The 14,573-nt window shown below is 47.3% G+C and overlaps 1 protein-coding gene across 3 annotated transcripts in view; it reads right to left on the reverse strand.

Annotated features, from left to right (window-relative positions):
- The window catches only part of COLEC11 (collectin subfamily member 11), a 422,362-nt gene that overhangs the window by 138,374 nt on the left and 269,415 nt on the right, over nt 1-14,573 (reverse strand). For all 3 annotated transcript variants that reach the window (XM_086926377.1, XM_086926375.1, XM_086926376.1), the window contains exon 3: nt 9,724-9,795. In XM_086926377.1, coding sequence (XP_086782503.1) covers nt 9,724-9,795 — 72 coding nt within the window. The remainder of the gene's footprint in view (nt 1-9,723; nt 9,796-14,573) is intronic.

A 14,573-nucleotide genomic window follows, 5' to 3' on the forward strand; every position in this document is an offset into this window, starting at 1 on the left:
GGTGTAATCTTATCAGAATTGACAGAATATCAGCCGGGATCCCTAACTCCGCTAAAACGGTCCATAATTTGTCTCTTGGCACTAAATCGAAGGCTGCTCGCAGGTCCACGAATACCGTGTACAAGCTGCCACCCTCGATTGTCGCAGTCTTCCAGAACAAAAGATTCAGGCGGAAGATCTGGTCCATGGTTGAGACTCCCCTTCTGAACCCAGCCTGGTAGGGACTCAAGATGGCGAATTCCTCAATCCAACTTTGGAGGCGATCAAGTATCAGCCTACCAAATATTTTCTGAGGAACATCGATGAGACTGATGGGCCTGTAGTTGGCTGGGAGCAGAGGCGATCCCTTCTTATATATTAGAACAATCTCTGCGCCCAGCCACACCCCTCAGAACTGCGTTAAATATTGTCACCAAGTAGGGTGCCCATACATCAGGCTCCTGTTTGAATAAGTCGCCGGGTAAACCATCCAAACCAGGCGCCTTGCCTGATGTCAGCCCTAGAATGGCTACTCGTACCTCCGTTTCTGTGAAGGGCTCCCCTTCTGGTAAAACGCTGGTGGTCAGTGAGGGGTTATTTGGGGCCCGTCGTCAACCCTATACAGGGACTGGAAGTGGTCTTGCCAAGCCTTGGCTGAGATATTAGGTTCTATTGCCGAGGCTAGCTCCTCAGACCCTGTATTGACAATACGCCAGAATTTGCGAGAGTCCCTACGAGCTAACAAAATAGTGAGGTTTTCCCATTTCTCCTGTTCCCATTCACTCTTAGCATGGGCAATCAGGCGCTTGTAAACCCTTCTCCTGGCCCTAACCTCAGCACTGTCTTTGCCTTCCTTGATCGAAGTCAGCAGGTCAGATTTAGCCTTGCGCCATGCAGCATTATACCAGGAGGGGCAGATGTAACGACCACTACTACTCTTTCCTGTCGAGAAGAGAATTTCGGACACAGACTTGATTAGGTCCTCGTGCATCAACCACAGCTGTTCATTTGTGCCCTGAGTACTAGGTTGCTCTGTTATTGCACAAACCTTTTCGAGTATGGGGATAACCCGGGCACATAGCCCAGAGACCTTCTCTGGATTAGAGGCTAGCTTCTCCCACCTTACTCTCCGTCTATTGTTCGTCAGTACAAGCCCTTGGGCGGGGGCATCTGCCACCGCCCCTATCGTCTAGGCCAGGATGGGCGTATTCCAATTCCAGTGCGTTGTGGTCGCTATCCTCCCTAGGTGTCACCCGGAAGTCGCTGATGTGTGACCACAAGGCAAGTGGTACCAGAATATAGTTAAGTCTTGACTCCCTACCCACTCTGTTGTATGTACATTTCGGAGGGATGTCAGAATTTGTACGTCCATTACAGACCCGCACGCCATGTTTCAGGGTTATGGGTGTAATTTGGACAGCCAGAGGAGTCCAGGCTCTAGGAGCGGGCGCTGCAGATGGGGGTACAGACCATACTGCGTTCTCCTCCTGGGAAAGTCCATCCAGTAAACCTGAAAGCGGCTCAAAGTGACAATTCAGTTCCCCTCTTATCAGGAAGGGAGTACCCTGGGGAATATCGCTTAGAGCAACCGAGAGTTCCTCAATGGTGTGTGACTCTTGTGTAATGCTTACTGGCCTAGAGTAAACATTTACCACCACAAGTCTACTCGAGTTCGGCCACTCCAACAAAACACCAAGAATGTCCTCTGTGGCTAGGGGAAGTACGGTGGCCTTGCATCCCAGGTCAGCGGCCATCCAGGTTGCAAGACCGCCCGAAGGACGCCCCCTGCCCCCCCACTTTGCGGGAATAGAAAATGCTAAAAAACCTGTACGAGAGACATCCTCTCTCGCCCAGGTTTCTTGGAACAGGCATATATCTTTACCCTCGATGAATGAACTCCAGTCCAGCGGTTCAGTTTATTCCCCAGACCCGCCACATTCCAAAATAGTATCTTTAGGAGGGGAGGTCTGAAACTCGGGACTGGAGGAGGAGAAGTGCCCGTGTTGAGTTGAATCATCTGGGGTGTGTTGCTGTGAGAACTTTCCCCTTGTTCAACTGTGGGTTCGCTCAAACTGAGTGGGGACCCGACAGTAGTTTTATTTGCCTCTCTGGTGGTATGTTGCTCCTCGCAGTGGACCTTCCCCCTTGAATTAACAGTGCATTGTGTGGGTGGAGAAACTTTTCTTTCCTTGAAGCCCCTATGTCGACCTGCGGCCTCCCCCCTCCTAGTCCCACTCTGTCAGTCTACCATATCCAGGGTGCTATACCCGTTATAGGTTGGAAAATAAGCAGACTGCTGAGGTCTAGGATGGAAGGAGACTTCTCTCTCTCTGTCGCCCCAGCTTCCCTCCCTCCTGTGGACTGTTTCCCATCCCTCCTCTTCTCGCGCGTGTATCATTGGTGGGTAGAAATAAGATAGAGGTAAGGGCGGGATGGAAGTCCCCTGATCAGGATATGACCATCTGTATATATGTGAAACGGTCATGGGATCCCTAAAATTAATTAGGACACAATCTCCATTGGTTTATTTCCTAGTGTTGCCTAACCATGGGACTCTCCTCACCATGAGGACCTCCTCGATATTCCTTGGGGAAGGGGCCTGTTGATGGAGAGCCAGTTGACCACCTTGTTTTTCAGAGCAGCAAATGGTTCTTTAGAAAATGATTTTAACTCTGGGACACCAGCTAGAATAACTGTATATGGGCTTGCCCCCGGCGGCAAGTTAACTGGCCTGTGTTTTTTAGTGATGCCCAGTGCACCCTGTGTGGCTACAGCTGTCCTCTCAGGGAGGCTGGGAGTTGCAGCATGATCAGTCACCTGAGGGTTTGGACTGTGAGGTGTGGGCTGTTGGGTTTGTAATGACTTGAGGGCTGGACCAGCTTCCTTAGCTGGTGGCGCTGATACGGCCTTCTTATTCCTAAACTCCGCCCCTCCTCTAGCAACGTTGTTATCTTTTTTAAGAGTGACTGCTAGATGCACCGTTGCTTTTTCAATGATCACTAAACTGGCTTCGATCTTAGATAGGCGTGCTTCGAGAGGGTTTAGTATGTCCTCAGAAGAGTGCCGATATCAGAGAGAGTAGTATCTTCGTCCCCTGCGGTTACACTGGGACGAGGAGGTATCTGTTCTAATGTCTGTGAAGGAGGATTCACAGAGGGTAGTGCCGTGTTTTTATGCAGAGGAGTTGGTCCCTTGATACTTGATCCTTGTTTGTTACCCTTCGCCATGGGATTGTGCTTGGCAACCTTAGCCTTTCGCCCCCCAGGATTTTGTGCCCCTCTTTTCCTTTTTGGGATAGCTCCTTTCCTTTCCCCCTGAGTTGGATGGCTAACTCTATCAGTAGTGTCGTCCGTGTTAGCCAAGATGATAGTAACAGTGGGTGGTGGAGGAGGGGGCTGGGGTCGGGGTAATAGGCTTAACTCTTCGGGGGCACTAGTATCGATGTCATTGTTATGAAAAGTAGAATTGGTTAGGTCAGGCAAGTCTGGCGTACTGCTGGCCCCCTTAGCCCCATTATCTGACATTATACAATCCAATCTATTTTCTGGGGTAATTGCATGCGCTATGGGACCCATAGAGGATCTCTTTACCCATTCTATTTCTTGGGATATACGCCTTTCAAGGATAGTGATTTCATCTATGAGAAGTGACCCCGCTTTGGCAAAATAAGTGTCCAGAGTACCTTTTACTGTCCCGGCATCTAGCGTGCTCTTGCTCCTTGTCTCTCTCGTGGCCATAGTTCTAGAGTTTGAGGAGATGAAAAGGAAATTTGAAATGGAGTCAGAAGCCAAGGGGGGTAGCCCGGCCCCGGTCTCTGCCGTTCTTGAACGGCCTCAAACGGCCGCCCTTTGCCCGGGCTTCGCCCCGTGCTCCGTCCCGCGTTCCGTGAGAGGAGGGGGTGCTTAAGTATGGAGGGCGGGGAGCGGGAAGAGACACCAGCTGCGCTCAGAGCTTGGATGCGTGATGCTCGCTGGGTCTCGCAGTCCCGGCCTCTGCAGGCGGTGAAGTTCTGCATCTGGCTCTGTGTTTTCCAAAGTTCCCTGAGTCCAGTGTCAGCAGAGATGTGGCTCCGTGGTGAAGAATCTCAGGAAATGCAAATGCGGCAGAAACGGCTTGCGAGCGGCTCCCGCGAAGCGGGGGCCGCGAGCCGTAAGTAGGGGCAGGGAGCAGGGGGTGGGAAGAGACACCAGCTGCGCTCAGTTGTTGGATGCGCGATGCTCGCTGGGTCTCGCAGTCCCGGCCCCTTCAGGCGGTGAAGTTCTGCCTCTGGCTCGGTATTTTCCAAAGTTCCCTGAGTCCAGTGTCAGCAGAGATGTGGCTCCGTGGTGAAGAATCCCAGGAAATGCAAATGCGGCAGAAACGGCTTGCGAGCGGCTCCCGCGAAGCGGGGGCCGCGAGCCGTAAGTAGGGGCAGGGAGCAGGAGGCGGGAAGAGACACCAGTTGCGCTCAGTTGTTGGATGCGCGATGCTCGCTGGGTCTCGCAGTCCCAGCCCCTGCAGGCGGTGAAGTTCTGCCTCTGGCTCGGTGTTTTCCAAACTTCCCTGAGTCCAGTGTCAGCAGAGATGTTGCTCCGTGGTGAAGAATCCCAGGAAATGCAATGCGGCAGAAACGGCTTGCGAGCGGCTCCCGCGAAGCGGGGGGCACGAGCCGTAAGTAGAGGCAGGGAGCAGGGGGTGGGAAGAGACACCAGCTGCGCTCAGTTGTTGGACGCGCGATGCTCGCTGGGTCTCGCAGTCCCGGCCCCTGCAGGCGAAGAAGTTCTGCCTCTGGCTCGGTGTTTTCCAAAGTTCCCTGAGTCCAGTGTCAGCAGAGATGTGGCTCCGTGGTGAAGAATCCCAGGAATTGCAAATGCGGCAGAAACGGCTTGCGAGTGGCACTCTAGATTTCACAAATTCGTAACTCTGGTTCTGCTGATTTAATTTGTTTTAGTGTCAACTTATTTATTACATTTATTTTTACTCTATTTTCCTAAACTGGTGTGGTCTTTTTCTTGTGTTCTGTTTGAGTGCTGCGTGAATACTTAACACATTGCCTCTAAGTTAAACCTGACTGTTTTTGTGTCAAGCTTAAGTTCAGGTTAATTTAGTGCCTTCTGTAGTTCACCTTGACAGGAATTGGGATAGTTGCTCAAAAAAGATTCCACCCCTTAATCAAAAACCCAATTTCCTTCATTGGTGCTCAGTGGTTGGATTCAGTATTTGTGTTTGTGCAGTGCCACTCAGTGATTTCGGGTCACACTAAAATACCCTTGATTGGCCTATTTTGGTTTTTCTAAGTTCTCCTTAGTTCTTAATTTGGCTGCATGTTTTCTTTTTCTGAATTGATGTTACCTTACCTCCATTTACCTACAATGGACAATCGGCTGATCTATGTGGATAACTTTGGCAAGGCAGAGCTGCAGAGGCTTTGTAAGGAGAGCAGGATTACTGTGAGGAAGGCGTCCACTAAAGTTGATCATGAAAAGCTCTCAGAGCCATTAAGGATTGCAAAAGGAAGCAGTATACCCCACATACTGGCCATACCTTGGATGGCTTCTTCTCTTCTATTAACAATCTCGCACCTATGGAAACGCTGGCATTAACGTGGTCCGACCATTCACTGATCAAATTTTCATTTCCTCTAACTCCCTTGGGATCATCCAAGGTACCGAAGTCCGCTATTACTACCAAAAGAAAATGGGATCTCATGGACAAGCAATCTCTTCGCTCCCTGCTAGAAAAGTCTTGCCCCTCATTCCTGGGGCTCTCCGAAGTTTCAGCCCCAATATACTCTAAATGGCTTAACGACGCATTTAACACCACCGTTCCTATCAAGAAAATTTCAGGAAATAGACATAACCACTCAGCTCCCTGGTTTTCTGATGATCTTCGGCAGGAAAAACAGCACTGCCGGCAATTAAAAAGACGCTGGCGCACAAAGTACTGTCCCATCCTGAAATCTGCTTACAAAACAGCACTATCACATTATAAAAATCATCTAGTAGCTAAGAAAAAGGATTTCTATACCAAACAAATCAAGGAAGCAAAAAACTCCTCTTAGGAACTTTTTCGAGTGGTAAACATACTCACTTCGATAAAAGGTCCAGCAACTAAATGCGATCAAGAGCTTTGCGATAACATTGCAACAACCTTCAAATCCAAAGTATTGAATATTTTCAATAACTTTCAGAACTTTACCCCTCTAACATCGACAGATTCCTCTCGCAGTGAGCGTACCACCAACACTCTGCTTGCCTTTTCTCCCGTCTCTGTTGAGACCGTTGCCAGATACATCCAAGATTCCAAATCTGGATCCCCCTTTGATCCCTGCCCACCGATAATTCTTAAAGAAATCGGTGATGTGGTTAGCCCAGGTCTCACAGATATCTTCAATTCCATGTTTAGGACTGGTTGTTTCCCTTCAGCCTGGAAAGATACCTCCATTTTCCCATTACTCAAGAAACCCTCACTGGAGACCACTGACCCTAACAACTACCGCCCTATTGCCAGGCTTCCTCTACCAGCCAAAATAATCGATAAAATTATGAACTCCCAATTGACTCAATTCATCAATGATAATAACTTGCTGGACCCATCTCAGTTCGGCTTCCGCCGAGAGCACAGCACTGAGACAGCACTGATTAAAGCTACAGAAGAGATTAGGATGGCGATGAATCGGGGCGGCACAGCTATGCTCATACTCCTCGATCTGTCAGCCGCATTTGATACGGTTGACCATTCTCTCTTGCATGAGCGGCTCGAGAGAATAGGGATCAGGGCACAGTATTGGCTCTGTTGTCCTCTTTCCTTAAAGACAGAAGACTCACGGTTGAACTGGATGCCTACCGCTCGGATACTTACACCCTCCCTTGTGGAGTGCCTCAGGGCTCGTCCCTGAGCCTATCACTTTTTAGCGTGTATGTCTCAGAGCTGGCCCCAATAATTCAGAACTTTGGGTTCTGCCTCACGTCATATGCTGACGACACACAGATAGCCATAACAATACATAAAAAAGAACCATCTCCCGCTACACAATTTCAAACTTGTATGCGCACGGTCAATTGCTGGATGAACACCCACTGCCTCAAGTTTAACTCCTCTAAAACTGAGATCTTAACTTTTGGCAATGTCCAACCATCCTGGGGTAACCTTTGGTGGCCAGTGGAGATGGGTGAACCCCCTAGTCCGGCGGAAAAAGTTAAGAGCCTAGGGGTGTGGCTTGATCCTAAACTTACTCTATTTCATCACACAAACGCTATTGTCTCAGCAAGCTACTTTCTCATAAAAAAGATTAGAAAAATTCTTCCCTACATTCCAGCAGACGCCAGAAAAACTGTTGTCACAGCTTTTATGCAGTCCAAATTGGACTATTGCAACGGATTACCAGGCAACGCCCAAAAACAATGTCTTAAAAAACTACAAAGTGTGCAAAATGTGGCTGCCAGACTGCTTATCAAGATCCCAAGAACTCACTCAGTCACCGCTGAAATCCGCAAGTTACACTGGCTTCCGGTGGAGCAACGGATTAAATTCAAGGCTCTTTCCATAGCCTTTAAGGCCCTTAACAACAAAGGACCGATCTTTTTTCAAAATCTGTTCTCCTGGTACGAACCGACCAGGAATCTGCGGTCTTCAGGCTCTAAACTACTCCAGGTACCAATAACCCGCACTGTGCAATGGGGTGGGCGTAGCTTCCACTTTTTTACCTCCAAACTCTGGAACACCCTCCCTTTTGAACTCAGAAATTCCTCTTCTCTCATTGGCTTTCAGAAAGGCTTGAAAACTTGGCTATTCCAAAGCTAGCCAACAGTGCAGACTTCCTTGCTCGTCCATAGCGCCAAGACACCTACGGGTATACGTGCGCTCTACAAATTTTAATAACATAACATAACAGGAGCAGGAAGAGAATGGTCCTGAGGATGAGGATGAGGAGGGCCTGGCCACAGGACCTCAGCTGCAGCAATCTTAGAAGGAGCAGGACAACTTGTTCACAGGAGTGGAGCCCCAGACAGGACATGGAGCAGTGTGTTCTCCCCCAAAGTATCCCTTGAAGTGTTGCCAGACAGGAAAGCTGAAAGGGTCTTCAGGCTGCAGATGGCCAAACTGAGGAACGGAGGAAAGAAGGGTGGAGGCTGTGACATCCCTTGAGCAAAAGAAACTGGTCCTGGAAAAGAAGAACGCTGAGGTTGAGAGGGCCTAGGCTGAAAAGAAACTTGTCTTGGCACATGAAGTGAGTCAGACGGAGCTCGGCCTTAAAGCTAAAGCACGTAGTAGAGGCCAGCAGCAATGGTGGCAGCAATCCATTGTCCCATGGAGAGGCGAGGGTCTGCAAACACCAAGACCTGGTGCCTAGTTATGTGGTGGGGATGATATAGACAAATTGTTTTCACCCTTTGAGGTAGCCCCAAGGATGCACAGGGTCCCATAAGATGAGTGGGGGGAAACCTGTGGAAACACATGCTCACAGTGGGGGGGGGCATCCTTCTAACACTAGTGGTGGGGGATGAGATGAAGTAGGCTCCATAAAGGCCATTCTGCTCACTAAGTTTAAGCTCACCACAGAGCAAAACAGCATATGGTTATGGGATAGTCAGAAGTCGCCAAATCAATCTTGGGTGGATTTTGGAAAATACTGAGTGATTTATTTGGGCAGTATGACCTAATTCTGAGAGAGCACAGGCTCGGTACATGCTTTAAAGAGTCGCAACAACATCTGATTGATAGTAGGCTCACTTACCTGAAAGAGCTTGGAAAGGAGACTGACCTCGGGATTGGTACCAAAGTGTCTAATAAGGCACCAGCTGCCAATACGAAGCTCCAGCATAGACCTGCTCCCCGCTTGACAATGGACTTCTCGTATCCCCCTCCAAAGTGAAGCTCCAGCTGAGGCTCCCCGCATGGACTTCTACAGTGGGAATCACTGGGACAGACCTAGTCCCATTATCGAACTCCTGCTCCATCGTGGCCAGCCTGAACTTGTGACTGTTACGCTGTCTAGCGTTACAAGATACACGCAAGTGGTTCATTGTGCTTCTTGGCACAGTTTTCACTAAAAATTCATAACTCTAATTCTACTGATTGGGTGTTTGTTGCTTTCATAAATAATTTACATATGCCCTCTAAATTAATCCTGACTATTTTTGTGCCAGACTACCAGGGGGTTAAACAGGGGTTCATTTAGTAATTTTTGTGTTCAACCTAACAAGGGCTGTTTATTATTTCACTGGGGCTTCCAACCCTCTCACCTAATAACCCAATGCCTTACAACGTCATTCTCCTGTGGGACTCAAATGGTGCCCGTAGTCTCTAACGTGACCTCCGAAAGGACTTCTTTCACATGCATGTCAGGATGAAAGAATTCATTTTATTTTCTCAAACTCAAGAAACTTTTCCTGGGGTGCACTTGTCGACAGGAGTTGCATAGCCTTTGTGGGTAGGGTAGATCGTAGTTTGAGAAAGAAGTTGTTTTCCCTCTTTGTTTTATATGCTTTGTTCACAATTATTTTTTTGTTATTTTAATGAACTGATTATTTTTCATGTGATTTTTAACTACCACACTACTCTGCTATTGTTGTAAAGAGCTTCTTAGCCTAATGCTAGGTCAGTTATGAGATACATTACATGAATAACAAATATAAAATATGCACTTCTATTAAATGTCGTATATTTACTCAATGTCAAAGCCTTAATCGAAGACAAAAAAAGTCTGTTAACAAACAAAGAAAAGCAAGGCACCTACATATTCCCATACTTATTAAATTTTACCTTTTTCTCCTGATGGGCCAACTCTGCCAGGCCTCCCTGGAACACCTTTCTCTCCTTTTTCACCAGTATCACCTAAAAAAAAAAAAAAAAAAGTAAAAACTATAATTAAAGTGCTATTTGTGACAGAACAATTGGATGTATTATGGAACCCAGCATGCATTTCCCACACATGCCTTTACGCTGCAGTCACTACTCCGACTGCAATGTTGCCACGCATTCCTTTACCACACACGTTGCTACAACGACTTGCCTTAGGGGAGCGCGACTTACCTTAGGGGAGTGCAAGACTTTGAAATAGTACAAATTACTATTCCAATTCCAGTCAGTGTATCAGTAGAAAAGGTGTAGGACTTAAAATCCAACACCAGTCAAACAACGCGCCCCCTAAAGCAAGTCATTGTGAGGACTTGCGTGGTTAAGCAATGCGTGGTAAAGTCGCAGTCAGGGTAGTAACTGCAGAGTAAAGGCAGGTTGTGATTCTGCCTGCGGGGTAAAGGATATTTACCAAACTTTTGAATCAAAAGTAATTTGCAAGCTTTAAAATGAGTAAGAAAAGCAGGCACAGTACTTCAGTTTCACATATGAAATAGTCAGACCTGAATAGAAGAATTAAAAAAACTAAAAGAAGGTATCAATGCGATGACTACAGATAAATAGTGGTGTATACATAAAATTTTTGGTGAAATAATAACCTATACTCAGTCAGGGTGTTTGGTGAATGCCAGTTATAAGAAACGTCTGTCCGTTTTAAATACATTTGACAGAAGTCAGGTCTGCAACCAGAAAAACCTTTCACAGTGTCCTGGCCTTGCCTATCACAGTCCTAACTAAATGACATTGTGCCATCACCACGTGACCAGCAACTCTTCCACCCCCCCCCCCCCCCCCCCCAACAACCTACTACAAGGCAGTAAGTCTGCCTAACCTGTTGAATGAAATGAAAAATGCATAAGTGATGCATGGAGTGCTTGAATTAATACCAGTCACTATAAATTACTCAGACCACATCCTAAACAATCGTTTTTTTGCCGACCATGCATCCTCAAACTAGACCCAGCCATATGTAAATCAGTCTTGGGCCTACTCCAATAGGAACAACCCAGCCCAAGCAACCAGAAGGGGTGGGCCCAAATAGGCCAGTTTCGGCCTAGTTGGGCTTTATTCAGTTGTGGGCAAACTTGAAAAAGGAACAAAGCTAGCAACCGCTTTCACAGTAACGTTTATTTGGGAAATGCAAGGTTAATAATGATTGTAAAACAGTTTTCTGAACTGTTATTAAAATGTACAATAAAATGTAAAGTAGTAAAAAGTGTAAAGAAAGACAACATGTGCAATCTTTGCATCAGTCTGGATGGCTGATGCAAATCATACAAGGAGGCCCACAATACATAGCACATCTCCACAATTCCTGCATCCTATTTTTGGTGGTAAGATTCAGCTGCTTACAGGATGCAGAGAAGGAATGAAAGAGAGCAATGCTTGCAGGTCACACATGACCCCATTGCTGCAGTTTACTGGCCAATGGCAAAATATGCTATTTTGCTTAGTTTCCTAGCACACAATTCTATCATTGGTGACATGGTGGCAAGGTCAGACATATATGTTACAGCCCCACATATCAGCATGACCACACTGTTATGGTTTATAGTGCTGTATAAGTACAGTGTACTACCATAATAATATTGTTGAAGTATCGCCTGACATAAATATTGTATCCTAAATTTTATTTGCAAAAGAAGTTAATATTTAAAAATCTACACCCAATGGGGCGATATTTTGTAAACGATATTTAGGACACAATAATTTGTGTTGTGTCTAGCCAGACACGTTCTAAAGTTCTACCCTCAAGTGTAACATAACTTACACCCACCCACCACTGGCTTCACCAGTTAGGGGACCCTGTCAATAAAAGAGGTGCGTGCTCGAGGCCAGTTACTACACCAGATTACCTTGTGTCCGCATCAGTCTATGCCATCCATGTGGTCATGAGGCCCAACGCTACACTGGCAGCGAAGGTAGGATGCCCCCGTGTGTGCAACAGCCCAGCTGAACGGCGTGAGGGGAAGTATTGCCAATGTCGAGGACACCCCTCTGTGAGCCGGCACCCAGGGGCCTGCAGGCATGAGAAGGGCATTGAAGGAAAAAGAAGGTGATTGGGAGCCCACCATGCACCTGGTGCGCCTGTTGGTGCGTGGCGACACACGACGGGAGTGAGGGACCACACAGTGAGCCGCGGAGCCAGTGGTATGCCCCTGCCACCTGCCTGCTGAGGCCTGAATGAAGAGTGAGCCGAACGGAGCCCACCCGCATCGGTCGCGACAACACGCCGGGCAGGAGGTGAGCCCGTAGAAGTGAAGGTGTCACGGAGTTGTGGCGCCAAGAGAAAAGTGGTCCCAAACGCCAGAGGTCCGCGGGGGCGCCCACCCCACATCCACGGCAGAAGGTGAGCCTAATGCGGGAAGACGGAGAGTGGAGCAGCTAACCACCTTCCCGTCCAGCTAGGAGGAGACCCGGTGCCAGGAATAGAGCCCGCAGTCTCCAACAACAGCTCCAGCTCTCAGCGCAGCAAAGAAAGCAAGTATGAGAAGACTGCCCCGGAGCGAAGTCAGTCCGCAGTCTCCGGCAGCAGCCACCGCCCCCACCCCGTGCAGCGTGTGAGCCGAGAGGTTGCAGCCGTGGGGCACAGAAGGAAAGAGACGGCGTCCAGCGAGCAGCTGATCGGAACGGCTTGGGGAGAAGATACAACCGTTAGGCGGGAGAACCTCCTGAGATGCGTGCGATGCCTGCAACGCCACTGAAGGATAAACCAAAGGAAGATTAGGGCAATACTGTAAAAAATCTGTGCATAGAGGGTTATGTACTTATAGGCACATGCCTTTGCAATTGGTATTGTGTGTAGCACTTATATAGGATAGTCTTTTTACTCAGAAGTTTAGACTTAGATAAATATGAGTAAAACTTTGTAAAAAGAAAATCAAAAATGTCTGATGCACCTGATTTTTCCTGTGCAGGAAGAAGACATCTTTGATCTGAAGCTTTTCAGTTATCGAGGGAGCTGAAGCGTACTCCAAATTTTATACGGGTGGGAGCATTATTCTTATGTGCTCCATCGTACTAGTACCTAATTTATTAGGTTTGACGGTGCTGCCTTAAAGCAACATATAGTCCAAGGCTTTTCAGTTTTTAAGAAAGTGGCAGTGCATTCGGATTTAATACATACGGTTGTGCCTGGGCGCTCCAATGTCCAGGTTTTATTTGCTGTTTACAGTCTCAGTCTTTTGATTTTGTGATCAAGTCTGTTCGAATATCTTACCAGCCTACAGTTGGGCTGTATTTCTGAGGAGTTAGTTAAAAACGAGCTATGATTGCTGGCCTACAACAGCGTATTCCATCTGGTTCCATATTGGTCTCAAAATCGTTTTACGATCATTTATGTTTGCTCCGCACATGCAGATTTGATGGATCACAGTCTCTGGAGCTTTACCACAGAGTCGACAATTCTCTGTTGTACCAGTTTGTTTCCATGGTGGTAGATGCACTGATGCAGGAGCGATCATAGGCACCCCAAGCGATATTTATGGAACGGTGTCTTAAATTGGGGTTTGATAGTTATTCCCAGGTATGTTTGAGGGCTTAGCTTACAACAGGACAGCATTCCAAGCTGAGCATGTCATCTTTGCGCAAATGCCCCCTTGTCTGCTAACAGCGAATGACTAGTGCGGTCCTAATTAGGGAGTAGCTGGAAAATGTCTCCCAGTCCTTTGTAAATCCAAGAGTCATTAGAGTACCAGTGACATGGCCGAAGAGAAGTTTCTACTACAAATTTCTTACCAGAGATGACTGTTTAAGGATCCACTATTGGCTTTCTTTAATTTATAGCAGAGCTTGATGAAAGTACCTTCCCTCGCTATGGATTGTTTTACTAAGCCAAATTCCAGGCGCAGCGGGGCTGGAGATGAATGGGGAGGCAAGAAAAAGACTTACTTGAAGAGTCTGATGATAGTCTTGTCCAGGAGGGAAGCGTCTCTGCCGTTGGGGCTTCACTTCCGTGAGCAATGGTTGGAATTAGTTTACTTTGTATTATTTTCCGAAGAGGTTCATATCTAAAGGCCCCTATAGCAGCTTTTATGAGCCGGTAAACTCCAGCAAGAGATCTGGCCTTTAGACGCGTGAGCTCAAACATCTATTTAAAATAGCCTTCCCTATCAATTAAAAAAAACAAGTACTTATGTATTTTTTTATTTATTTTAGAGTCTTGTAAAGCGCCCAAATCACCCCTGAAGGATATCTCCGCGCTGCGGGAATACTATAGAAGGACAAAAGAAGCAGATCAGAAAAGTTCAATTTTCAGGAGCTTGCGGAATCAAAGATAGTCAGTACATTTCCGGAGGTGGCTGGGAAGTGAATTCCAAAGGGAGGGGACCAGATAGTAAAAAACGTTCCCACAGATGTGGGATTTCATAACACGGAGCACCAAGAGAAGTGATTTAGAACCTCAACGTAGTGTTCTGGAAGGTTGATATCGGATGAGTCTGTCTGCTAGATAGCTAGGGTCATTACCATGTGTTGCCTTATGCACTATGCAGCAGATCTTAAATTGAATTCGCTTGCCTATAGGCAACCAATGTCGTCCCTGAAAGAGTGACAAAGAGGCGGTCCTGGCAGGAGAGTTGAAGACTAAGCTGGCCGTAGTGTTTTGGACCACCTGAAGTCTGTTATGAGAAGATTCATTGGCTGAAATCAGGAGGACATTACAATAGTTTAAGAGACTTATTACTAATGCCTGAAGGGGAGTTTTGCAGACTGTCATGGAGAGAAGAGAAAAAACCCTTCTCAGGAGGCTCAGAGCA

This window comes from Lissotriton vulgaris, chromosome 6, assembly GCF_964263255.1.
Source record: "Lissotriton vulgaris chromosome 6, aLisVul1.2, whole genome shotgun sequence".
NCBI lineage: Eukaryota > Metazoa > Chordata > Amphibia > Caudata > Salamandridae > Lissotriton > Lissotriton vulgaris.